This window comes from Pteronotus mesoamericanus, unplaced genomic scaffold (assembly GCF_021234165.1).
Source record: "Pteronotus mesoamericanus isolate MK-2021 breed Mesoamerican mustached bat unplaced genomic scaffold, CSHL_Meso_final contig_50, whole genome shotgun sequence".
NCBI classification, from domain to species: Eukaryota; Metazoa; Chordata; class Mammalia; order Chiroptera; family Mormoopidae; genus Pteronotus; species Pteronotus mesoamericanus.
In genome coordinates this window covers 24,679,274-24,705,379 of record NW_026555186.1, presented here as the reverse complement: position 1 = coordinate 24,705,379, position 26,106 = coordinate 24,679,274, and the positions used below count along the sequence as shown (strand labels likewise).

Below are 26,106 nucleotides of genomic sequence, written 5' to 3'. Positions count from 1 at the left end.
CTTGTTTAGAATTATATGTCTATTACAATAGTTCTTTGACATCAATTGCATGTTTAAAATTTGGCTATTTTTAAAAAGTGCTTAACATGACTGTCCACAGAAGCATCTTAAACCAAAATTTTACAATTGTACCTCTTACCAAATGGGATGGCATTAAAAAATACTCCAGAAAGTTTAATTTCTTCGAGTTTCTTACAGGAAGCAAGTACAATCATGAGAGACTCAAAATCTGAAAAGCTATTACATTGCAGATGAAAAACATGAAGGTTTGGAGAATTCTGAATCAATTTAACTGTAAAATATCAAAGATTTAGGAAATTAGGAGAAATTACAAATTTCTACCAGGATTAGCCACATTACTTGTTATTTTGATTCAACAATATTGGATTAAAACAAAGCACCATGATGTAATGATCCAAGAATCAGGCCACTATGGGCTTAGGTTCAGATTTTGCAACTAACTAGCAAGCTATGTGAACTTGGATATGTAGTTTGACCTCCTCTGGGAATCAGTTTTCTATAAAATTAGGGCATTGACTCAGTAAATTCACTTTCAGTTTTAACATTCTAATGTTTCTAAGTTTGCACATGACATTTACACAATAGGAGTACTAGACAAAGAAATAAAAGCAATGACAACTCTGAAATAAAACTTAAATTTGAGGCAAAAATTGCTAACAAGTAAGAAAAGAACTACTTTTGGCTTCAGCTCAGTGAATCCTTTCCATGCAATTCTGCATGTCTGTTCCACAGAGATTTACATTTCCTCAGTCATTGGTTTTCCTCAGTCCTTAATTTTACTAAACTAAGGAATCGATGGTACCTAAGTCATTTTGCTAAATGATATATTTAAGAAAGGTGGCTGCACAAGCTGTCCATTAACCATAATGATAGGATGATGAGAAAAACAGGGAAATGCTTCCAATTGCTACCAATCAGCATATTTCCTTCCACCTAATCTGGCAGATCTGTAACTTAAAAAGAAAATAAAAGAACTTTACAAATTATTTTGGAGAGGCAGTGTATATACCAGTGTTTAAAGCTCAGGCTTTGTAGTAGTCAGAATCCCAGTGTTTAAATCACAGATCCACCATTTCTTTAGCTGGGTAACCTTGAGCAAATTACTTAATCTCTTTATGTCTCAATTTCCCAGCTGTAAAATGAGCATGATAATATTACCTTTCCTCACAGAACAAGTATGAAGGTTAAATGAGTTAATATTTGTAAAAGTGCTTGTAACAATTCCCTAGCATGTAGTAACAGGACAAAAGCCCCCTTTTTAGTCCCTCTTTGCAGCCACACTAGCTTGAAAGACTCTTGTTTTATGAGCCTTTATCCTCAAAACTAAAAAATACTGGAAGCGCCCTGAAAACACAGAGGCTCTGGGAACTTACAAAACAGGATGTGCCAGACTGAAGCAACAGGACCCGGCATGTACCCCAAAATAACATGAAACAAGCTGCAGCCTAGACAAGACCAGCTGAAACATCCTGTTCTACAACCACCTGGATTACCTGATAAAAACTCAAAGCCCCCACCCCTCAGTGCTGGCATGTCTCTCCACACCGAGCCCCTCTCCTCTCTTGGGAAGTGAATAAAAACTTTACTCTCTGCACTTTTCTTCTCTTTGTGAATTCTTTCACAGCTGGCATCACCGATCACCCTAACATGTAGTAAAATATCTCTCTGCTTTCTTAATGAGAAAGTTCTATTCCCATAATTTACCACAGATACAGGTTATACACACAGATCCACAGAAACTTTAACTCTTAAATGAATCATTGGCCAAGTGGCTCTACCAAGTGATGTAAAAACAAGTAAATCAAAGTGCCATTCTTACCTAGTTTGGAAGGACCGCGCTCAACTGAAATATGGATCAATAATTTCTCGATATAGTGGAGATTTATGAATTCTTCAGGAATGACTGAAAAAACATTTTCTTTATCTACATTCACAGACAATTCTTTCAGGCACAGGAACTTGTCCAAATTAGGAAAGAGTTGATCTAGAAAGTAGCACACAATTTTCCATTATTAACCTGAAGAGTTCCAAAAGGAAAATTTGAAACTATCACTTTGATTCATCAAGCTATTTTCACATGAAAACTTTTCACATACCATAAAACATTCTTTTCTAGAAGGTACCTATATGAAGATCTGCTTTATGCAGAATTATTGATTATCTACTACTGTGTGGGAAGTCTTGTGCTACTGTCTGGATTAACAAAAATAAGAACTCATCTCAACAAATACTGCTGGGACAACTGGATTTCTACATGCAAAGGAATGAAGTTGGACCTACTACCTCACAGTACCATATACAAAATAAACTCAAAATGGATCGACAACTCCTATATATAGGAACTAAACCATGCAACTCTTAGAAGAAAACATAGGAGTAAAATCTTCATGACCTTGGATTTGTCAATGGATTCTTAGACATGCTACCAAAAGCACTAGCAAAAAACAAAAAAATAGGTACATTTAATTTCATCAAAATTTAAAACTTAGTACATTGAAGGACATCATGGAGACACTGAAAAGACAATCTATAGCCGTACTGGTGTGGCTCAGTGGGTTAAATGTCATTCCTACAAATCGAAAGGTTACCAGTTCAACTCCCAATAAGGGCACATGCCTGGGTTGCAGGTCAGGTCCCCAGTTAGGGGCATACAAGAGGCAACCAACTGATGTTTCTCTTACACACTGGTGTTTCTCTCCCTCTCTACCTTCCCCTCTCTCTAAAAATAAATAAATAAAGTCTTCAAAAAAAGAGCAATCTACAGAATAGGTGAAAATGTTTTCAAACTGTATGTCCAGTAAGGATTTAATATCCAGAATATACAAAAGAACTACAACTCAGAAAACAAAGATGACACATTTTAAAATTGGGCAAAGGACTTAATGGACATGTGTCCAAAAAATGGCATAAACAGCCAATAAATAAACACATGAAAATATGCTCAAATCATTAATCATTAGGGAAATGCAAATCAAAGCCATAATGAAATACCACTTCACACCTACTAGGATGCCTCTATGATTTAAAAAAACAAACAAATGAGCATTAATAAGGACATGAGAAATTGGAGTCCCCGCACAATGCTTGTGGAAATGTAAAATAGTGCAGACCCTGGGGAAAACAGTTTAGAGGTTCCTCAAAAAAATAAATAAAATTACTATTATTAATATGAAGCAGCAGTTCTCTTTCTGAGTATATATCTAAAAGAATTAAAAGCACACACACATACATATATATACACATACGATGGAATATTACTCAGCTATAAAAAGAATGAAGTTCCAGTTCATGCTACAACATGAATGAACCTTGAACACATGACAAGTGAAATAAGCCAGACACAAAAGGACAAGATATTCTATGATCCCATTTACATAAAATATCTAGACTAGACAAATTCATAGAGATATAAAGTCGGATAGACATTATCAGCAGCTAAGGAGAGGAAGCAGTTATTGTTCACTAGTTACAGAGTTTCTGTTTGGGATGATGAAGAGTTTCTGGAAATGGACAGTGGCGGTGGCTGCACAACATTGTAAATGTATCTAATGCCACTGAATTGAACAGTTAAATGGTTAAAATTGTACATTTTATGTATATTTTACTATAATAAAAGAAATGTTGAAAATAGGAAGCAAAAATTTTTATAAATTTGATGATAAATAACCCACAGATCCAAAAATGTTCAGTTACCCTCAAGCAAGACAAATACAAAGCCAAGTACACCAAGGCATATAACAAACTGTTGAAAAACCAAAGCCATACTAGCAACAGCTAGAAAATGGAAAAAATTTAAATATTTTTACACAAGTATCAAAAAACACAAGTGCCTAGGAATAAACTGAATGAAAGAAATATAAAATCCACACTGACAACTTTCAGGCATTACCTAAAGAAGGGAAAGAAGACACAAATAAATGGGAGATATTATTTACCATTTATTTATTTCCCATAATGTATAAACCCTTCTTCCCATTAAGCAGGTCGGGTGGGGGTAATCTTCAAGCATCATCTTTACATGCAGATTATTATTTACTAATATTAAGTAATTTGTGTTTATTAAGTTAATATTTTTATTATTATTTTATGTTTATTGATTTTAGAGAGAGAGGAAGGGAGAGAAAGAGAGGGAGAAACATCGATGTGAGAGAGAAGCATCAGTTGGTTGCCTCCCATAAATGCCCTGATGGGGGATCGAACCAGCAACCTAGATATGTGCCATGACTGGGGATTGAAGCGTCAACATTTGGTGTACAGGATGGCATTCTAACCAACTAAGCCACACCAGCCTGGGCAATATTTTATTTTTTTATCTGAATTGTTTGAAATTAGTTAATTTTTATTAATTTCTATCTGAGTTGTTTGAAGATCATTCTGTTTAGAGGTCTTTCACTAATTCATACTACTGAAAAAATAAATTAATGAAGGTTTATTTTATAATAGATATTCTATCAGCAATCATTTATGGTCTCATGCTTTCATAAGTTTCCATTCACCTAAAACTAAGAGTGAGCAAATAAAATTATCATCAGAATAGCCAGCTAAAATATATTTAGGTATACCTTGTACCTGGGTTGTTTCTGAGACTTCAAGAGATTGCAGGGAAGACAGGTTGAGAAGCAATTCCTGTTCTACTTCATTCAGCTCAGATTTGCTTATGGAGCACTTGGTGAAAGAAGCCTTGTACTGCTCAAGAGCTGGGCGAAGGCTTTCAACAAAGCCCCTGCTCTGGTTTAAATAAAGCTCAATGTGCTGTGAAGCTGAGAAAACTGACATCAGAACCCTGAGCATATGTTGATCCACACCATCCATGCCAGTTACGTGGACTTCCAGAAGGGGAATCTTGTACCGTTTTGGAGAAAGTTTCCAATAGCCATTGCTGATATTTGGTGGTGCATTGAGTTTCATATTCTGAAATCTCATTATGTTTTCCTCCTTTTCAGCTAAACTCCGCTCCCATTCCTTCATTGGTTCAAAGGCAGAAGCACAGTCCTGATGTATAGTTGGCACCTGTGCTTTGTCCCAGCATCTTTCCAGGACTGAACTCTCTGGTATGGGTGTCCCGATATTCATTTTTCCTCTTAGAGAGACTTTGATGCTCCTCAACAGTAACAGGCTTTCGGGATGGTCAAAAAAATACTGTAAGTTAAGCACATCCAAATTCAGGGTCTTCCCTTGAAGGAATTGCAAAATAAATGGAGAACATGCAGCTACAGTGTTGCTTTGATAAGCAATTTTTATGGCAAGAGACAGTAAATGGTTTGAAACCAGTGAAAAGTAACATTGTGGAGATAATACCTGTGACATCCTTATTAATGTCATTAGCTCCAAAAAGTCTGAATGGTGCTTTAGATTGTCATCTTTTTCAGATATATTCTCCAATGACTCCTTATTATCCAACAAATGAAGTAAATGAGATACAATTTTTGGCCCTGCCTTTGTTGAAGGGTAGCAGAAAATATACCTCAAAAAGCCAATACAGTAATTTTTAATCACCATGGATAAGTTGATTTGTTTCAAATAATAAAGTCCCAAATCTAGATCTTCTGGCCTGTCTGAATCCAGGAGTACAATCAGTCTCTCCCCAGCAAGAAATTCTTGGAATGCAGGATCTAAAAACTGATAGACTGGTCTCAGTCTCTGGGCAGTGAATTTACTCATCAGGTACAGGGTTAGATCTTCATCTTCATCAATCCCTGCTTCTCTAAGGTCATCATCACTAAACTCAAAGCAAGATGAAAAAAACCCTTTCAAGGCTAGTTCACCACAGGAGGACACAGTTGCTTTGAGAAGTTCAGCTGAAGTTTTGTGCTTTAAGAAAAGACATTCCATATAGGACTTGAAAACAGCAAAATCATCCAAGGACTGGTTAAAAGAATACTGAAGCCAATTAGCACAGACTGCTGCTACAAAAAGAGGAGTTTTCTGAATTCCCCGCAAATTTACATTTTTTCCAAAGTAAATCATAAACTTCCGCAGATGGGCCATATCATGAGAAAAGAAACTCCGTAATATGTAGATAGCATTATAGAAGGGAAACGTTTTGATCTCTAGAATCATATCTAGGTATCGGCGGATGCCTCTGACCCTGTTTGTATGGGCAGCAATCAATACACAGGTCCTTGATGAGTGATTTTTTTCAATCAGGTTTTTTATGACTTGAGGGACCAAGCACATTTCTTTGTAGTCATCCAAGAGGAATAATACCTGGTTCTTTAACTGCTGGATGATATTCCTCAGGACCATTTCAGTAACAGATCCTTCCGTCTCCAGGAGTTGGTCACAAATGATGTTGGCCAGCCCCTGGTCCAGTCTGGTGGAGCTAAGGGAGAGGTAGAAGACCAGCTGGAAACTGTTTAACAAGGGGCAGCATCCTGACGCCCACAGAAGAGCTATTTTCTTCAGGAGGACTGTCTTTCCACTACCAGCCTCACCCTCCACACACACAACGGAGTTCAAGTTGGTAAAGACATCAGACAATAGCACAGGCTGCTGCACAGGGCTGCTGATATGTTTTGAAGCGAGGGACAGGTCACAACTCAGCAAATTGTCTGTGGCTACAAGGGAAGGGACCTCAAGCAAACACATATGGCGGAAACTGGCACTGATGTAGGTTTCTCTCAGTTGCTGGTTCAGACTCTTTGCCTCCAGAAACCACTGGGCTTCACTCGGGGCCATCTCTGTGAAGGGTAGAAAGGAGGCACAATTACAAACCCTCTCTCTTCTAAAAATCCCCTAATATACATGTATGTACACAAATACAAGGTGGGACCCCAAAACCAGAATTTATTTATAAAAAACTGTGTATTTATTCTTACATGTTTAAACTTCAGTCACCTTCAAAATACTCTCCGTTTGATGTAATACACCTATCGAGATATTTTTTCCACTGCTCAGAAACGGTTTTTGAACTCATTGATTTTGATGATTTTTAGTGCTTCTGCCATTTTTTGTTTTGCCTCTTCCACATTGGCAACATGTTTCCCTTTGAGGACTTTTTTTCATCCAGGGAAATAATCACTTGGGGCAAAATTGGGTGAACAGGGAGGGTGGGGCACGGGGTTAATAGGACAAAAGCCCCTTTTCCAAGCCCTCTTTCCCAGAGCAGCCGACACCATAAAGATGACTGACCCTAATTGTTTTCTGAGCCTTAATCCTCAGGACTAGAAAATGACTGGACGCGCCCTGAAGGCACAGAGGCTCTGGGAACTTATGAAACAGGACATACCAGGCCACAGCAACTAGACCGAACCCTGCGCCCAAACATAACATTGAAACAAGCCGCAGCCTAACTGAAACAACCTGCTCTACGACCACCCCACTGCCGGATAAAAATCCAAAGCCTTAACCCCTCGGGGCTGAGGCTGGTGCATTTCTACACACCTAACCCTTTGCCTCCCTTGGGAAAGTAAAAATAAAAACTTCTACCCTCTGCACTTTCTCCTGTTTGTGAATTCTTCCACAACCCAAAAACATATTTGATCAAAAACTGCTGAACACTCAGTATGGTGCTGGCGGATGTGCTCATAAATCACCCATCATGAAATGGGCAAATGAGTTGAAAGGATCTTCAAAAAAATTCACTGAGGCTGAATGCAGCCCCTCACAACAACGCCAGCTCGTACACTGATGCAGGTAGGTGCCTAGTCGGATGCAGGTGGGCTCACCTAGTAGGGGAAACCTGTACTACAAGGAGCCTACCTTCCAGAAGATAATTCTGGGGGGGGGTTTGGGTCATCCCTCATATATTCTCCCATGAGCTACTTCAAAATCCTTACCTGGCACTGTAGAACTAACTGCTGCTGAATCTTCAAGATTGCTTTCACTTGTGGTTTCCTTTGAAAATAAAATCCTCAGTTAGATCAAAATTTGCATAAGAGGCCCTGGTCAGGTGGTGCAGTTGGTTGGAGCATCGTTCCTAATAAACCAAGGTTGCAGTTTCAATTCCCATGAGGGCACATGCAAGAGCTAATCAATGAATGCATCAATAAGTTGAAAAACAAATCAACATCTCTCTCTCTCTCTCTCCTTTCCTCTCTCTTGTTCCAATCGATCAATAAATATATTTTTAAAAATTTGTATAAGAGGGTGAGGAATCATGATATAATTGGGAACCAGACATCATCTAAACACAGCGCATCCTCATATATGTATTTATGCCAATCGAAGGGAAGAGTGCTGCAAGTATGGAGTAACACATGATCTGCAAACATCTGTAAGTGTGTACTCCTAGGTGGTGGACATGGTGCGTCAAGCAGTGATTACTTCCAGGTAATCCAAATCATAGCATCTAGAGCAAGACGGCCCTCCAAGAATCCTTAGATACAGCTATTGACCCTCATTATTAACATGTTTAATATTACATACCTGGGATATAGGAAGGTTATGTTTCTTCCTTAAAATATAAGCTGTTCGTATATCCCCAATTTTTTTTCAATTTTATTTTTCAGCTCACTAACATAAACTTGAAGCAAATGAACAGGCTGTTACTTTTATTCCCCCTGTGGGATGACAAACATAATATACCTAACATACAGCCTCAAATAAGGAGTATGTGTGTGTGTGAAATTGATAGTGGCTTATATCCCAGAGAACTATGAGGTGTTTCTTGTGTTAAAGGGGTCAACCTATTATCTGGGTTTATGATTTGGTTGGTCATTTGCTTTTGTAAAAGAAACATCTTTCCAGCCAAGATGAGAATGGCCAAGTAGCAAGTCAGACCTTGCTATCTTCCAAATGAAGATTGCCAGTGGGATCCAGGTAGCTGGGACGCTCATCACCTCTAAGTTTAAAGGAGCTTGGGCTGCAACTTTGGAGGGATTGACTCCACATTTAATGAAGCTGTGCATTATGTCTTACTTGTTTACTGTAGCATCCCCATCCACACCTGCACATCGTAGGTGCTCAGCAGGTGTTTGTAGAATTTATTCATTTACTTATTTAGGAAAGCAATTTCTGCTCAAAAACAGTTGTCAACCATGGACCGCTCAAATAAACAAGATGGCATTGTTCATTACCGTTAATTCAGCAAGTTCATTGTGCCTGCGAAGGTCCGGGGTCACTTCTGCAGAGGCCTTCATGTTTTGGAGAAACTGACAACTAAGCACACAAGTGAAAAGTTATAACGTTAGTTGTAGGGAAATGTTTGCATTAGGGTTTTTTCCTTTATTTATTTTCAGTTCATACTATATATCTAAAAATATAAAGAAGTGAGACTCGTTGGTCGTGTAAATATTTTTCTCTTAATGTTGTTAAGACATATTTGAATCAGGTAATGAAAATGATCACGTACAGGACTCTCAGCTAGACCGTAAAGTACACAAGGGTAGAGACGGTGGTTATAGTTTTTACTGTAGTAGCTGGCATGCATATATATGCCATAAGTGAATGGAGATCTATAGGAAAAAATTGAAAAAAATCCTTTACTTTCCTAAAATACAGCTCACTCATTTCTTAAAAATGCTGCCCCCGAGGCTTCCCAGGCACGCACCCTGTGCAGGCGCATGGGACCTGGACTCCATGCTCTGCTCTCTCTCCTGAAAGGTTTTCAGCAAGAGGCTCCACAGTGTATGCACGTGGTCCTGCCTAAGGATATTTCCAGTCATTTTTATTAATGCATTAAGTTTTTAAAAATACTCTTAGAGTTTTAATGAGAAATATTAAATATAAAATCAACATTTCCAGTGATTTGTTCCATCAGGGTCTTTACCAAGCCAGGTGTTTAGACTGCCGCTCTCAGCAACTGAATGTTAAGTGTTTTATCAAATAGTGGTGGGAATAACCAGTGGATTTGGGGCATGAAGTATATATTTAACATTCAGACATGAAACCAACTAAAATGAACCTAAAGAATGAAAAATAGAGAAGAAAACTTCATGTATGGATTCTAGAACAACAACAACAAAGACAGTAGAAAAACTGGTGAACCCAAATAAAGCCTGGAGTTGATAGTAATGTACCAATGTTGGTTTCTTAATTCTGAAAAATGTATCATGAAAATGTAAAAGATGTTAGTATTAGAGGAAACCAGGTATGGGAACTCTGTATTATCTGTGTACCTTTTCTGTACCTTTTCTGTGCGCTGTTAGCTCAATTTGTTAGAGCTTTGTCCTGACAAACAAGTGTTGTGGGTTGTATCTCCCGTCAGGGCACGTACAAGAGGCAACCAATGAATGCATAAATAAGTGGAACCACAAATCAATATCTCTCTTTCTCTCTCTCTCTCATCAATAAATGAAAATTTTTTGAAAGAATTCCCAAATAAAAGGCTTATTTTAAAAAACCTCCATCAATATGAAGACTAAACATACTCTCTAGACACAACTTGCCAGACCCTGGCCAGGTGGCACAAGTTGGCTGGAGCATCATCCCATACACCAAAAGGTTGTGGGTTCCATTCCCAGTCAGGGCTCATCAAGGTTGCAGGTTCAACCCCTGGTCCAAGTGCATATTGGAGGCAGCTGTTCAATGTTTCTCTCTCACATCAATGTTTCTCTCTCTCTCCCTCTCTTCATCTCAAATCAATAAACATATCCTCAGGTGAGGACTAAAAACTATCTGCCAGGCTTCATGAAACTGGTACATAAATATTCTCTTAACTCAGGGAGGATGTTGGAGAACATTATGGCTGAACAACCAAGGGAGAAAATTCTAAAGAGCTCTGCTCCAAATGAGTAACTTGGACAGGTAAGAATTATAAACGTGAATAGGTAAATGACAAAACTAGAAACAACCAACTGTCTTGGGCTCATTTTCATGCTGCAAAATCACAGGAAACCAGGAGAAAAAGCAACAGGACACTCATTTTTTTCTTTTTATTTTCCTAGATGGCTTAGAGATGAGTCTAGGAATAGAAGGGTAGCTGCAGGTAAATAGCTAATAAGGCTTTTGATGCTTCTGTCCAAGGTCACAATGCAGATAGACTCATCAAGAAAAAGGACTCTGAAGGAAGGGAAAGTATAGACTTTTACATACAGACAAAGCCAATACAGTAAGTTGCCAGTAGACCTGTACTATAAAAAATATTACAGGGCGTTCTTCAGTTAAAAGGAAAATTATAAGAGAATAAACTCCACTGGGCTCTACCCAAAGGAATGAAAAGTACCAGGGATGGTAACTAAGTGGGTAAATATGAAAGACATTTTTTTCTCCTTTAAAAATGTGTTTAAAAGGTAATTGTTTAAAGCAAAGATATAATACTATATTGTGAGATTTATAATATGTATGGAAGTAAAATATATGATAATAATAGCACAAAAGATAGGAGGGGAGAAATGGAAGTATATTGTTACATAATTCATACATTATATCAAGTGTTACAGTATTTAAAGATGACTGTGATATACAAAACAGTCACATTGTAAATTCTAAAGTCGGAACCAAAAAGACAAAGATCTACAGCTAATAAACCAACAATAGAGATAAAATAGAATACTAAAAAATACTCAAAACTCAAAGAAGTCAGGGAAATAAGAAAAATAAACAAAGAAGAGATGGGATAAATACAAGGCAAATAGCAAAATAGTAGATTCGAACACAACCATTTCAATAACCACATTAAATGTACATGTTCTATGCACTCCCGTTGGAAAGCAAATATTGTCAGAGTTAAAAACAAGGCCCAACTATGTTGCCTACAAGAGACTCATTTGAAATATAAAGTCATAGATCAATTAAAAGTAAAATAATGTCAAAAAGATATCATGTAGCCCTGGCCAGGTGGCTCAGTTGGTTGGAGCGTTGTCCCATACCCCAAAAGGTTGCAGTTTTGATTCCCAGTCAGGGCACGTACCTAAGTTGCCGGTTCAATCCCCAGTTGAGGCCCATGAAGGAGACAACTGATCAATGTTTCTCTTGCTCTCTCTCTCTCTCTCTCTCTCTCTCTCACTTACTCTCTCTAAAATCAATAAACTTGTCCTCAGGTGAGGATTAAAATATTTTTTTTAATAAGAGAGAGATGTAAAAATGAATTATAGAAAAGCTGAAATGGCTATATGAATATCAGATAAAGACTAAGAATAAGGAATACTATGAGGGATAAAGAGGGGCATTTCATATACTTTCTGAATATGAAAGAGCAAAGGAAGCCTTGGCTGGTGTTGCTCAGTGGACTGAGTGCCAGCCTGCGAACCAAAGGGTCACTGGTTCAATTCCCAGCCAGGACACACACCTGGGTTGCGGGCCAGGTCCCCAGTAGGGGGTGTGTGAGAGGCAACCACACATTAATGCTTCTTTCCTTTTTCTCCCTTCCCCCATCTAAAAATAAATAAATAAAATCTTTTTAAAAAAAAGAAAGAAAGAAAGAGCAAAGGGGAAAAATAATGAAGACAAACTTCTGAAGAAAAATAATAGGGAAACTGTGTGGGAAAATAGGAAAATATACTCAACATTATTAGTAAGTAGATTGCCAAAAATTAAAATTTGGGACTTCCAGTCAAGATGGAGGTTTAGGTAAAGATATTTGGTCTCCCTAACAACAGAAAAAATTAGAACTAACTACAATACAAATTTCACCCAGAACCGTCAGAAAATTGAGCTGTATGGAAGTCCAACAACCAACAATTTAAACAAGGCACATTCACCCAGATGGGTAAGAGGGCTGGAGATTCCGAGGTGGGCGGAGAGGTTCAGAGATGCTGAACAGGCAACCCTACATTAACATGTGGTGGATAAAAATTTGGAGAGATACCTTGGGGGTGAGGGATCCCAGGCCCAGACCAGACCACACAGCCCAGGGTTCCAGCACCAGGAAGATAAACCCCTATAACTTCTGGCTTTAAAAATCAGTGGGGGTTGGAGTGGTGAAAGAAACTGCTGGATTTTCAGGAGACTCCTCTTAAAGGGCCCACATGACTTAGGACTCATGCAGACCTATGCCCTCTGGGATTCAGCACTAGGGCAACAGCTGGAAGGGCACCAGTGACACATGGGGAGAAAGTGAAGTGACTGGAAACAGGGTGAGTGCCAGGAGACAGCTTCCTCCTGGGCAAACCTCTAGAAGCCAGGCAGTGGAACTGTCTCCTCTCTGAGCCCTCCCCACAACCCAGGGCCACAAAGAAGTGAAACGGGATGCTCCACCCTGGCGATGACCTAAGGCTCCGCCCCACACAATTTACAGGTGACTTTTCTACAATAGGCCACACTGAAAAGGCAGGGAGTCAAAGAAACTCTACCTAACACACAGCAACAAACACAGGGAAGCTGCCAAATTGAGGAGACAAAAAAAATATGACCTAAATGAAAGAACAAAATTCCAGAAAAAGAACTACATGAAATGGAGATAACAAACCTATCAGATGCAGAATTCAAAACACTGGTGATCAAGATGCTCAAAGAACTCATTGAGTACAGCAACAGCATAAAAAAGACCCAGGCAAAAATGAAGGTTACAATAAATGAAGTAATTAAAAACCTACAGGGAACCAGCAGTGGAGGAGATGAAGCTAAGATTCAAATCAATGATTTGGAACATAAGGAATAAAAACGCATTCAGCCAGGACAGCAAGAAAAAAAAGAATTCAGAAAAAAATGAGGATAGACTAAGGAGCCTCTGCGACATCTCCAGACGTACCAACATCCAAATCATAAGGGTGCCAGAAGGAGAAGAGAAAAGCAAGAAATTGAAAACTTATTTGAAAAAATAATGAAGGAAAACTTCCCAAATTTAGCAAAGGAAATAGACATACAGGTCCAGGAAGCACAGAGAATCCCAAACAAGGGGAACCCACCAAGAGGACCACACCAAGATACATCATAATTAAAATTCCAAAGAAAGGTTAAAGATAAAGAGAAAATCTTAAAAGCAGCAAGAGAAAAGCAGAGAGTTACCTACAAAGGAGTTACCATAAGACTATCAGCTGATTTCTCAAAAGAAATTTTGCAGGCTAGAAGGGACTGGCAAGAAGTATTCAAAGTGGTGAAAAGCAAGGATCTACAACCTAGATTACTCTATCCAGCAAAGCTATCGTTTAAAATGGGTGGACAGATAAAGTGCTTTCCAGACAAGGTAAAGCTAAAGGAGTTCATTATCACGAAGCCATTATTACATGAAATGTGAAAGGGACATTTAAGAAAAAGGAGAAGATCAAAACTATGAACATTAAAAAGGCAACAAACTCACAACTATCAACAACTAAATCTAAAAAAGCAACCAACCAGAGCCAGAATAGAATCATAGATATGGAGATCTTTCAGATGGTTATCAGCTGGGAGAGGGGAAGGGGAAGAATGGGGAAAATGTGCAGGGATTAAGAAGCACAATTGGTAGGTACAATATAGAAAGGGGGATGTCAAGAATAGTATAGGGAATGGAGCAGCCAAAGAACTTATATGCACTACTAAAGGACATGAACTAAGGCGGGCGGTTGCTGAAGGGAAGTTGGGGGTACTGGGTGAATGGGGGCAAAGGGGGAAAATTGAGACCACTGTAATAGCATAATCAATAAAATATTTTTTTTTTTTAAAAAAAAAGAGCCCTGGCTGGTGTGGCTCAGTGAACTGAGCACCGGCCGGCAAACCAAAGGGTCACTGGTTCGATTCCCAGTCAGGGCACATGCCTGGGTTGCAGGCCAGGTCCCCAGCAGGGTGCATGTAAGAGGCAGCCACACATTGATGTTTCTCTCCGTCTCTTTCTCCCTCCCTTCCCCGCTCTAAAAATAAATAAATCTAAAATAAAAGGAAAGCAGATGGTTAACTCTAAGGAGCTAAGGTGGGATGGGGTGGGGAGATAAGGAGTGACTGCTTAATGGGCACAGAGTTTTCTTTTGGAGTAATGAAAATGGAATCAGAGCCAGGTGGTTGGACAACATTGTGAATATTCTAAATGCCACCAGACTGTATACTTTAAAATGGTTAATATATGAATTTATTTCAAAAAAAAAAATTAAGCAAAAGTACTAATGAAACAATTATTACTTTCTACAAAAATTAAAACTTGTACAGAAAGGGAAAATAAATCATAATTTACTATAGGTTCAGCCCCTGCACAGCATTTATGCGGTCATGATAAGTAAACATATAATGTAAAAATACTGATCTAACCAAAATTATGCTCTAACTATAAAGAGGGAAAGGCTCCCTGGAAAGGGTGTCGTGAGAGCAAGGGAATAAAAGAGATAAAGACTCATCCTTCAGAGTATGAATCAGAAGAATAAGCAAAGATTTAATAAGAAAATGAGGAAGAAAACAAGGGACAAATTGCTTTAAAGCACCTCCAAATTCACAGACATTAAGCATTCAGTCCTCTCACTTGGGAAAATATCTGGTGTGGTCTTTTAATGGGTCATCACCTTCCACCCAGTTTTGTATACATCCTCTGCAGGAGAAACACTGGACGATGTCCTCTTTACCTAGATGTAAGGAAATTCAGTCAGTGCTACTGGCATGTGTATTTGTTAAGTGACACTGGTAATAACCACCAAGCCTTTATTAGCAAAACCTTACTTGCATTTCCAATCAGTGTGACAAAGTCACAACTTAGGTTACCAGGGAGGCAATATTCTACATAGGACCAATGGGATATTGAGCAAATAGTCGTGGATGCTTCACAGATACTACATTTTTTACAAGTTGAAAGCAAGGCCCTCCATCAGCAAATAGATTATGACTCGCTTATGTGATAGTCGCTTTACTGCAGTGGCCTGGAACCGAACCCTCAGTATCTCCGAGGTCTGCCTGTACTAATGTATATGTCTTTCATAAAAACAAAGTAGCATAAAGCTAACTTTCAAAAAATGGAGGATACCTGCATTTGTATTCATTGTTTGTCTAGACCTTAAGGCTTCAATCTGGAGCTTCTGAACCCAAGGGAGTTGTAGAAAACTAGGAGAGTGGATATTGTTGGGACCAGATGAATACAAATTCAGGATCATGAATTACATGTGGGGTTTGAATGAGCAGCAAGCTAAGAGCTTTATGTAAACTACTGACTCACCTATGTAGAAGAGACCTGCTTTGGCCAGAGCTGCAGCTCCCACAGGAGATTCAGGGGGCCAGTTCTTAAAAGTGTCCAGTCGTAGTTCTTCATTAGCAAAGATGCTGTCATTGCAATAAGCTTAAATAAAAGGCACATGACGAGACCAGCAAGCTTTGATACTGTATCAGCGTTCACGTTATCATTCATATTTACAGATAGAATGATATGAGGTTTGGAGTTCGTTTCAGTATAATTGGAGGAAAGGTTAAAAAGAAGAAAATGGTTTAGATGAAGCAAGACTGATCATGTATTAAATTGTAGAAGCAGAGTGGTGGCTATATGGTGAGTATATACATATCTTATTTTTGTATATTTTTCGATAACAAAACCTTTCAAATGATCTCTTCATCATCTAGCATCAGAATAAAACAAACCAAAAAGCTAAAGGAGATTCCCCTCCTCCGCAACTTAGTGTCAAGATTGGAGAAAGATAAATTTTCTTTGTAGCTCCCTTAAGAGCAGGCAGATTTATTTCTTGCCCTTTAGGGTGCCCCCTCTGGGGAATGGTCTCCGTTAGACATCCTGCCTTGGGCAGGTTCTAGGGTTTGGTTCCTGTCATTTGTGCCCTCTAAGGACTTAAAAATTAAACTTAGGTTAACTTGGTTCTGAAAAGTTTCTGAAGATGAAAGCTTGCTTCAATATTCCACTTAACCCCAGGATTCCTGCTGGCGCTTCATTTTAAATCTGCATAGGCTTAATGTACTGGAAAAATCTCAGCCTTTTCCTCCTGTGTGTCTCCTTTATACTGTCACCCTACACAACACCTCTGATACCAGGTGTGTGATGGTTTTCCCCACCAAGCAGTTCCCTGGCCCCAGCTGAGTGTCCCACAACTTAACTCGATTCTGACACCATCTACCTGGAGAGAGCGTCAGATCCCACAGGTTAAGGGCCCAGCCCCACAAGGCCGCCCGCACTCCACTTCGTTAACTAGAGTGGCTCACAGAACTCAGGGGAACCCTCACTTCTGTTTTCTAGTTTATTAAGGGATATAAAAGATTCAGACAAACAGCTACACGAAGAGACAGGGAGAGGCCTGGGAGGGGCCCTAGAACAGCAGCTCCTGTCTCCGTGCAGTCGAGGTGTGTCACCCTCCCAGTATGTGGACATGTTCACCCCCCTGGAAGCTCCCTGACCCCTGTGCTGCAGGGGTTTCATGGAGGCTTCGTCACAGAGGCGTGTTGTCACTAACTCCATTTCTAGCCCCCTCCCCTCTCTGGAGAATGAGGGGAGCGACGGAAAATGCCAGGCTTTTAACCATGGCTTGGTCTTGCTGGTGTCCAGCTCCCATCAGGAGCTTCCAGAGCCCACCCAGCACCACCTCATTAGAACAAAGATGCTCCTAGTGCTCTTATCACTTAGGAATTTGTCAGGGTTAGGGTCAAAGAGCAAATTTTAGAATAAGAGATGCTCCTCGTGTTCTTATCACTTGGGAGTTTTGAGACTTTTAGGGACCCTGTACCAGGAAATGGGGACAGATATTAATTCATTTAAGAATGTTTTCAAAACCATTTTTTCCAGAAATTTTAATTGTGTTAGGGCAGATGTCAGCCAGGGACTCAGCACTACCATATGCCCCTGTGCTCCCTTATACTAAAAACCTAAGTAACTCCAAAAGATCAGAAATATGGTGAAAAAAATTTGTTTTACTGACTATGGCACCATCAAATGAGGAAGAAAATGCGAAGGTTTAAAAAAAAAAGAAAAGGATGAGAACAAAAGAAGAACAAAAGAAGAAATAAACAAGCAAAGCCTTTGGAATATGTCTGAGTGTTTACCTGATGCCATAGGTAAGTCTCTCTTGACCCAGGAATTCACAAAATGTTCTCCCTGAAGATAATTAAAAATTCTGACTTAGAGTATACACATATCGATGAATAAAAATTGCAAGAACTCCCTCACCCCAAAAGAGTTTCATTCGATTGAGTGGCAGGAGTGTTGGAGATCATTCTTTAAATTTTTGCTTCTTTTACTGTTGGAATTTTTTATGCAGTGCAAAAACAAAACAAAACAAAAAGAACCTGTGAATGTTCACTTATGCCTCACAGGAAGCCTTCCGTGCTCACTGTTCCCAGAGATCTAGCTCCAGAGCTGATTTGCATGTAGGTATCGCAGATGTACCTTGACTAATGAGGAAGTATAAGCTACAGGAAGACAACTGGATTCAGAAGGGTGTTAGGTATTGGGCAGCTGATCCCCCTCTGACAATTGCACTGGGTTTTTCTCAGAAAGCACTTCTCCCTCACGTTCAGGTCAAGTTTTCACCTGATCTCATCGTCTGAGTCATGTTAGCCAATCAATTCCCTTTTGCGCTTAAGCCAATTTCGGTTGGGTTTTCCATCACCTGCCTCTAAAGAATCCTTACTTATAGTTCTAAGTAACCAGCGAAGAGACAGTAACTCTGAGGCCCCCTGTGGGGAGTGGTGCTGGGGTGCCAGGATCTCAGGCAGGCAGACAGATGGGGGCGGCCAAGGGCAGCTGGGGCAGCTGGGGCAGCTGGGCTCGGTCAAAGAGGGAAAAACTGTCCGGGAGACAGACGGACCAAACAAAAACCAGCCCTGGAAAAAGGAATTTTAAGGGCTCTAGTTTACTAAGAAAATAAAATTTTCTTGATTCTGCCAGATGAGAAATAGGGGTAGCAAAGAAGGAAATAAGAAAGAAGTAGAGTCCATGACAAAAAAAAAAACCCCAAAATGCCCATCCCCTTCGAATTCAGATATTGTTAGGTAATCAAAAGCCAACTTGAGAAAAAAATGCTGTTGTAAATTACCGTGACACCAACGAATCCCTTGTAGCTTTGAATATACTGGGCAATTTCCTCTGAGGATTTCTTACTTTGAAGAAATTCACATCTATAATTGATAAGCATAATTAAAATATGCCCTGATATCATCATGACAGAGATGTCCTATATCTCTATTATTGCGGTGATGGTTGCACAATGAACATTGTTAAAACTCACTGAATTGTATATTTAAAATTGGTGAATTTTATTAAACTCCAAATAAAACTGTCAAAAAATTTATTCCAAAACTTACCATTACGGTAAAAAAAGAAAAAAAATTTTTTAATGAAATAAAATAATAAAAATCTTAAGCAACATATCTACTAAATGTAATATGTAGACTTTGAATCCTGATTCAAATTAACCAACAGTAAAGAAAGAAAGGGAGGCAGGGTGATGTGGACATTGAACACTGACTCAGGTATTCGATAATACGTACTAAGGAATTAATGTTAATCCTTTTTAAGAGAGATAATATTGTGGTTTTGTTTCTTAAAGATATTTTAGTATATAACTCTAAAATATAAGAGTATCAACAAATGACATTCTAAGATGTCTGGGATTGACTTTACTATAATCTGGTTATAATTATTATTATTTCTGGGGAGAGATGGGTGAGAGGTAGATGGAATATAATTTGGCCATATGTTAATAAGTGTTTATTATACTATTCTACCTTTGAAATTTTCCATAGTGAAAGTTTTAAAAATTGTGAAGGAAATGAATATTTATTTGATAGATACGAAGTCATGTAGAAAATGCTAGTAAATACAGCCCTGGCTGGTGTGACTCAGTGGATTGAGTGCCAGCCTGTGAATTAAAAGGTCGCTGGTTCAATTCTCTGTCAGTGACACCTGCCTGGGTTGCAGGCCAGGTCCCTGGTTAGGAGTGTGTGAGAGGCAACCAATCAATGTTTCTCTCTCACATCAGTGTTTCTCTACTTCTCTTTTTCGCTCCCTTCCCCTCTCTCTAAAAATAAATATATAAAAATTTTTAAAAAATAAATAAAAAGAAAATACTAGTCAATATAGCCTTACAAATAATTAAAATGCATTTTATTTTCTAAGCAGGGAACTAAAAGACCATTGCAACAATCTAAACTCTGAGTTTTTAAAATAAAATGTTTTTGTTTGGTATATAATCAGCAGAGCATGAAACCATTTGTAACAAAGTCTTAAATATTGTTCTACTTTCCAACTTCCTTCATACACCATTTTACATCATCCCTATGTTAATTATTCTTATTTATCAATTAAGGCTGATCCTGAAACTTCTACATGGTAAAACATATCTTAGTATTTAGGATAATAAAAGAACATTTAAGAAATTATTTTCAAATAATATGATTTGAAATGTTCATGATATAATCAGGCCTTTTTTTGCTTGAATAAATGCTTGAATAAATTCTGTAGTGTTCTGGTTTCAGACAGGAAAAGAGTCAAAGCTGAAGATGCTACTCCAGGAAGGTGACTCTTGTCTTTAGTTTTGTTTCATCTTTTTTAAAAAAGAGACAGATTTCTCTACTTACCTAGGGTACCATTTGGCATGTTCCTTCCAAGGGTCATCTCCATCCTCCCAATTTCCTAAACATCCACCACAGGAAAAACACTGCACAGTGTCCCGTTTCCCTACATATGAAGGAAAACATTGAGATTGTCCAGCAATGGCACCATAGAATAGATCAGAAAGCATGTGTCTGGGAGTTGACTGCTCTGTGTGGGAATAAGATGTGCTCCAACACGTCTGTCCACTCACACTGTCATTTGGCTGAATCTCCAGCCAGTCCTGCTACCCTAGGACCTCGCCCCTCAGCCACGGCCATACCTCAGGTACAGAACTCCAAACTACTTAATTCAATATGCCCGCAAGGTGTTCCTAGAGCTGGTATTTTGCTAATTGAGCTCTCAGAGCTGAAGTAGTGCGGAAGCAGAGAACTTCCTAAATTCTAGGGCTTCTCTGCTAGGAAGAAGACCTAACTTGTAGCTTTGCAATGAAATTTCTTTGGACATTTAGGCATGTTTTTAACTCCTTGAGTCTCAATGAACTCAGTTGCGAAATGGCGGGAGGGGGTGAGTTTTGGGGATACTTAGTGCTTAACCTGAGTCTAGCTGGCATCAAGTAGGTACTCAGTAAATGACAGCCGTTGTTACTACAGTTCTCATTCCCATTCCCAAAACATTTACGGCATGCCTAGGACAGTGCAAACGAAGTGCAGTTTTCTTAAATGCAGTTTGCCCTATATGTTAGAGTTAGCCCTAAGATTAAAACCAACCATCCAACAAACAAAAAGCCCCTCTGGTATTGCAGCACGTAAAAGAATCAAAGAAAGATCTTATATGAGCAGCAAAAGGAAAATGGGTGAGGAGACTGGGGTCCGGGTGACCTCACGATTTTTTTTAAGGACCTTAAGAATGTTGTCTGTATTGTCTAAGGTCCAAATTTAAGGAAAAGTAGCTGTCTAACTTTATACATATTTGACAAATTAACATGCTATATGAAACATAAAGCTAAAGCAAAATTACTGAAGTTGAATTTTAATAAAATAGACCTTATACCTAATAAAATACATTTAATAAGAGGAAAAATTCACAACATAGTGCAACTGAAATATGAAACCTAAACTTAAAACTCCAGAGAGAGTCTTCAGAAAATGATTTTAAATTACCTGTAAAGACAAAACCAGCCGCTGAGAGCTCCCTTGGGGATGTCCCCTGGGCATAAAATGGCCAATCTTTGAAGGATTCCAGTCTGGCCTTCTCTTCTTGGTACTTTGCTTTGTCTCCTCTCAGCTTGTTCTCTGGGTTCTTAACTCTTATGTCATACTTGGCAATGTTACCAACATCTTTGCCCAAAAGGAACTCACAATCTGGATGGAACTTCTTGTGTTCTTCTACGGGGAGTCTCTGGAGGCTGGTATGGAACAGGACTAGGCTGCAGCAGAAGCACTGCACCCCAGATTTTACGCCAGTGAAATAGAACCCAGCAGCTGCCATCTCCTGTGGTGTCCATGAGCTGTAGGTGTTGTAGGTCACAAAAGTCTTTAATCTTTTTGCTTCACTGCGCATGCCTGAGTTAAAGCCTTTCTGCATTTTGTCTCGTTCTTTCTGCTCCTCTTTTATGATTTCCTTTTCCAATTGAAAAGCATCGATGCCCAGAAGAACAGACAAATCCATGAGAGAAGCAACATCATGCTGGGGAACCCTCTCTCCAGTGGCCTCCTCCTGAGTGGCCATCTCCTGAGAAGGGAAAGAAAAGCAGATTAATGGACATTTCCACTTGATTGACTAGTCCTGAGATTTTCTTCAACTCTTTTATTCCTACTGTTTCATTCCTTCTGAATCATACTGATTTTTTTTTAAGGTTTTGGGGTGTTTTCTTTTTACAGATTTTATTTATTTTAAATACTTTATTTACTTTTAGAGAGAGGAGAAGAGAGGGAGAAAGTGAGAAATATCAGTGTGTGAGAGATACATCAATTGGTTGCCTCTCGCACACCCCCAACTGCAGACCCGGACCCACACTCATGTGCCCTGACCAGGAATCGAACCAGCAACCCTTCAGCTCGCAGGCCAGCACTCAATTCAATGAGCCTGACCAGCCAAGGCTGAATCATACTGATCTTCTGTTCATCATTCAGCCCAAGTTGGAGCAAATATGTTAGTAGGTCAGCCTCTCTCACTTCATCTGGTCCCCTCAACAGTAAGGTTGCATGTGCAGTCCAAGCAGGTGGAGGCCTTCTTATCACAGCAACAATGATCACTTAAGTCAAAGGCATAAAATAGGGCATACCTTGGTATAGTCATATAACAAGTCCAAAGATACTTGCCTGCATCTTCAGCACTTCAGAAACCTAAGAAGGATATTGCCATTTAATACCCACAGGCAGAATTAGATGATTTTGCTTTACAGGGTGTGTTTTATGTGCCCTGGTCTTTATCCAGCTCAGCTGATGTGCAATTTGCCCATCTACCCACATTTCTGCAAAAGTGGCAGTGAACAGATATTGATTAAGCCCTGGCTGGTGTGGCTCAGTGGATTGAGTGCTGGCCTGCAAACCAGAGTCGCCAGTTTGAATCCCAGTCAGGGCACATGCCTGGGTTGTAGGCCAGGTCCCCAGTAGTGGGTGCACTAGAGGCAACCACACATTGATGTTTCTCTCCCTCCTTTCCCCTCTCTCTAAGAATAAATAAAATTTAATAAAAAAATCTTGATTAAGACCAAGCATGCCCTTCATTTTACAGTACCTAAGGCAAGGAAAAGTGCTCCTTTGTCAATAATGCATTAAATATATTTCAGCAGTATTTCTTCAAGCAGCTCTCTATATCAGTCCTCAGGGTTACTTAGCTTTTTTTTTTTTTTTAATTCTCACCTGAGGACACTTTTTTCATTGCTTTTTAGAGAGAAACACTGATGTGAGAGAGAAACATCAATCGGTTACCTCCCATACACACTCGGACCAGGGACTGGACCTGCAACCTAGGCATGTGCCCTGACCGGGAATTGAACCTGTAAACTTTAGCTATGCGGTGACTTAGTTTTTCAATTGAATAGCTCCTCTGTTTCAGTTCTCTTGATGCCCATTCCTTGTAGAGACTCTTCAGTGGTTCTCTATCAGATGGGGGTCTGATTATGACCAGAAGAAATAACCTGCCCAACTCTCCTTTGGCCTCGTGTTCCTTTCCTTCACAGATGGAACTGGCCAAAACTTGGTGGTGTTGGCAGCCTAAGCCTTTTTTTAGTTACTTTCATTTTTGCCAAAGCAGCCAAAACCAACCGAGGTACAGTATTTTTGGCTGACTTCCTCTCTATCTGAATTTCTGTTTTAATGCATCTAGCTATTTCCTTTGCCTCTGGGACCACCTTTAAACTCCATTGTTATGCTTTCCCTCCCATCAATACTTAGAGTACTTGAAGGAACTCAAACCAGGAATTCCTCAGCAGCCAGCCTGCCATGAGTGGCTCTCAATCTTTCCCCTACTTTTCATCTTTCTTTCTCCCAAACAAAGCCTTAGCCATTATTTAAATTATAAAGCCAAAAACTGTTTCAATTATCCCATTCACAGAGCTATCTTCAGCAATTACACAGGGTTGGGTAACTGAAAAAACTCACATGACTCTACATAGCATACTGACATAACAAATGAATACGGGTAAAGGATAAAATACCAAAATAAAAATTGAAAAGACAGGCAAACGTTGGAGAGGTCTCAGATCCCAGGCTCGGTTCCTGGTGGCCTTACTCCGTCGCACAGGCTGTGTTGCATTTTAGGTAATGAACAACCGAGGTATTTTCAAAATACTGAGGTCTCAGGAAACCACAATCTCTTCTGAGGAGGGATCTTTTATGCCCTTCTAGTCATGTGACCAAAATTAGGCTGCACGACCAGTCTCAAAAACAGAAAAGCCAGTACAGGCTGCCTCTGGTCTGTTTCAGACCCTAGCGCAGGACATTAGTCACTAGTTAGGACATTCCATTCAAATTTGGTCAAGAGACAGCACCACAGCTCCAAGCCTCCCTGCAGATAAAGAAGTACAGGGTTGCAACAGATCAGCTGGGATCAATTTTGTTGGTTCAGGGGTCAATTTTGCTGATCTGAAGGCCACTTCTTGTGGGGAGAGACCTCCAAGACCCTCTCTAGATTTCATATCCTTTGACTACAAGGGCTTAGAGTGCCAACTGAGGCAACTATGTGGTGGATCTAGGATTTAAACCCAAGTCTGTGTGACCACAGTGCCAGTCCTCTTGTCTCCAGAGAAACAAAAATAAGAGAAATAAGCCCTGGCTGGTGTCGCTCAAGGGACTGAATGCTGGCCTGAGAACCGAAAGGTCACTGGTTTGATTCCCGGTCATGACACATGCCTGGGTTGTGGGCCAGGTCCCTGGTTTGGGACGTGCAAGAGGCAGCCAACAGATGTTTCTCTCACACATCAATGTTTCTCTCCCTCTCTTTCTCCCCTCTACCCATCTCTCTGAAAATAAATAAAAAAAAAAAAAAAGAGAGAGAGAGAGAGTGTTCGCATCAGCAGCACACATACTAAAATTGGAACAATACAGAGAAGATTAGCATGGCCCCTGCGCAAGGATGACACGTAAAAAAAAAGAATGAGAAATAAGAGGGCTTTAACTTAGGTGTGGAAGAAAAGCACCTTTGCCAGAGATGGCAAGTTACTTACCGAGAGGTTTACCCAGAGTCCCAGTCAAATGGAAGTAGAATGGGTGGTCTGAGTACAAACGCTCAGTGTTTGTCCTTTAAAGGGAAGCCATGAAAACATATTTGAAGAACTAAAACTCAAAACAAATTGCAGTTCACTGAGAAATTTCCAGTAAGTGCTCTAATATAGTATGTCGAAAAGGCTTAGTCAGGACCCAAAAGGAATAACAAAACCTACCAAGTCCCACAACAGGAAGTATTTCATTCTAAACTGCTAAGATTGGTTAATACTTACCGCGCTAGTATGTCTTATTCCTTGGATGGTGATAGTTTCTATCTTTATGGTATCTTTTAGGATTTTCTCTTTTATCCTTGGGGTTATAAAATGTTGTGTATAGGTTTGGGTCTGTCTACATTCATCGTACTGGGCCTTCATTGGGCCTTTTCAATCTGAACAGGTGGGTGTCCCATCAGCCCTAGGACATTATCTTCTATGATTGTATTTGATAATTTCTTCCTGTCTGCTATTATTTTTTCACTTTCTAGTATTCCCATTATCTAGGTGGGGACTTAATTGATCACCTAAATTCGTATTCCCCCCCCCCGCCCCCGTATATTCTCTCAATGCTTTTGCTCTACTCTGAGACTGCCTCTCCATTATTTTCCAGCTCTCCAATAGTAATTCTTAATTTCAGCGATTATACTTTTAACTTCCCACGGCTCTTGGTTGTTCCCTAACTATTCTTTATTTTCATGACATCTTATTTTTTTTAACCAACACATTCTTCCTAAATGTCTCCTATGATACTGTCAAATGGCAAAACTGAAGCAAGTTAATAACGAGTCTGATGTCCTTGATTCACGGGGAAACAACCCATGGATGGGGGAGTGCAGTGCCTCACACGCAGTAGGGCACCGTTCCCGGGGGATCTGGGACAGGAGCAGGTTTTATGGAGAAAAGGTGATAGGAAACAGGGCAGAATTGGCCAGGAGAGCAGGGATTTCCTTATAGAACAACAGTCCTATTTTCTAGGGGGAGGTAGACTAGCTAAAGCTGAGCTGGACGAGTGTGATTAATGTATGTTAGATTTCCATGACAGGTGTGTCTCATAAGTGCAGGCTGACTTAGGTTTAGAATTGTGACTTGGGCCAGGCCAGCAGGATGGCTTCCATTT

At 39.6% G+C, this 26,106-nt stretch overlaps 1 protein-coding gene and 1 non-coding gene across 2 annotated transcripts in view; one reads left to right on the top strand and one right to left on the bottom strand.

Annotated features, from left to right (window-relative positions):
* Positions 1-24,969, bottom strand: part of NAIP (NLR family apoptosis inhibitory protein) — a 29,620-nt gene extending 4,651 nt beyond the window's left edge. Inside the window, exons 1-12 of the mRNA XM_054578239.1 lie at positions 24,954-24,969; positions 21,445-22,015; positions 20,308-20,407; positions 18,765-18,846; positions 17,773-17,824; positions 15,953-16,072; positions 15,269-15,368; positions 9,039-9,120; positions 7,800-7,857; positions 4,584-6,701; positions 1,841-2,005; positions 140-292 (exon numbers count right to left, since the gene is read on the bottom strand). Coding sequence (XP_054434214.1) covers positions 140-292; positions 1,841-2,005; positions 4,584-6,701; positions 7,800-7,857; positions 9,039-9,120; positions 15,269-15,368; positions 15,953-16,072; positions 17,773-17,824; positions 18,765-18,846; positions 20,308-20,407; positions 21,445-22,012 — 3,598 coding nt within the window. The 5' untranslated portion in view covers positions 22,013-22,015; positions 24,954-24,969. The remainder of the gene's footprint in view (positions 1-139; positions 293-1,840; positions 2,006-4,583; positions 6,702-7,799; positions 7,858-9,038; positions 9,121-15,268; positions 15,369-15,952; positions 16,073-17,772; positions 17,825-18,764; positions 18,847-20,307; positions 20,408-21,444; positions 22,016-24,953) is intronic.
* Positions 24,791-24,902, top strand: LOC129074763 (U6 spliceosomal RNA). Its single transcript, XR_008529570.1, has one exon. It is a non-coding gene; the product is annotated as a U6 spliceosomal RNA (small nuclear RNA).
* Positions 24,970-26,106: the final 1,137 nt, after the last annotated feature.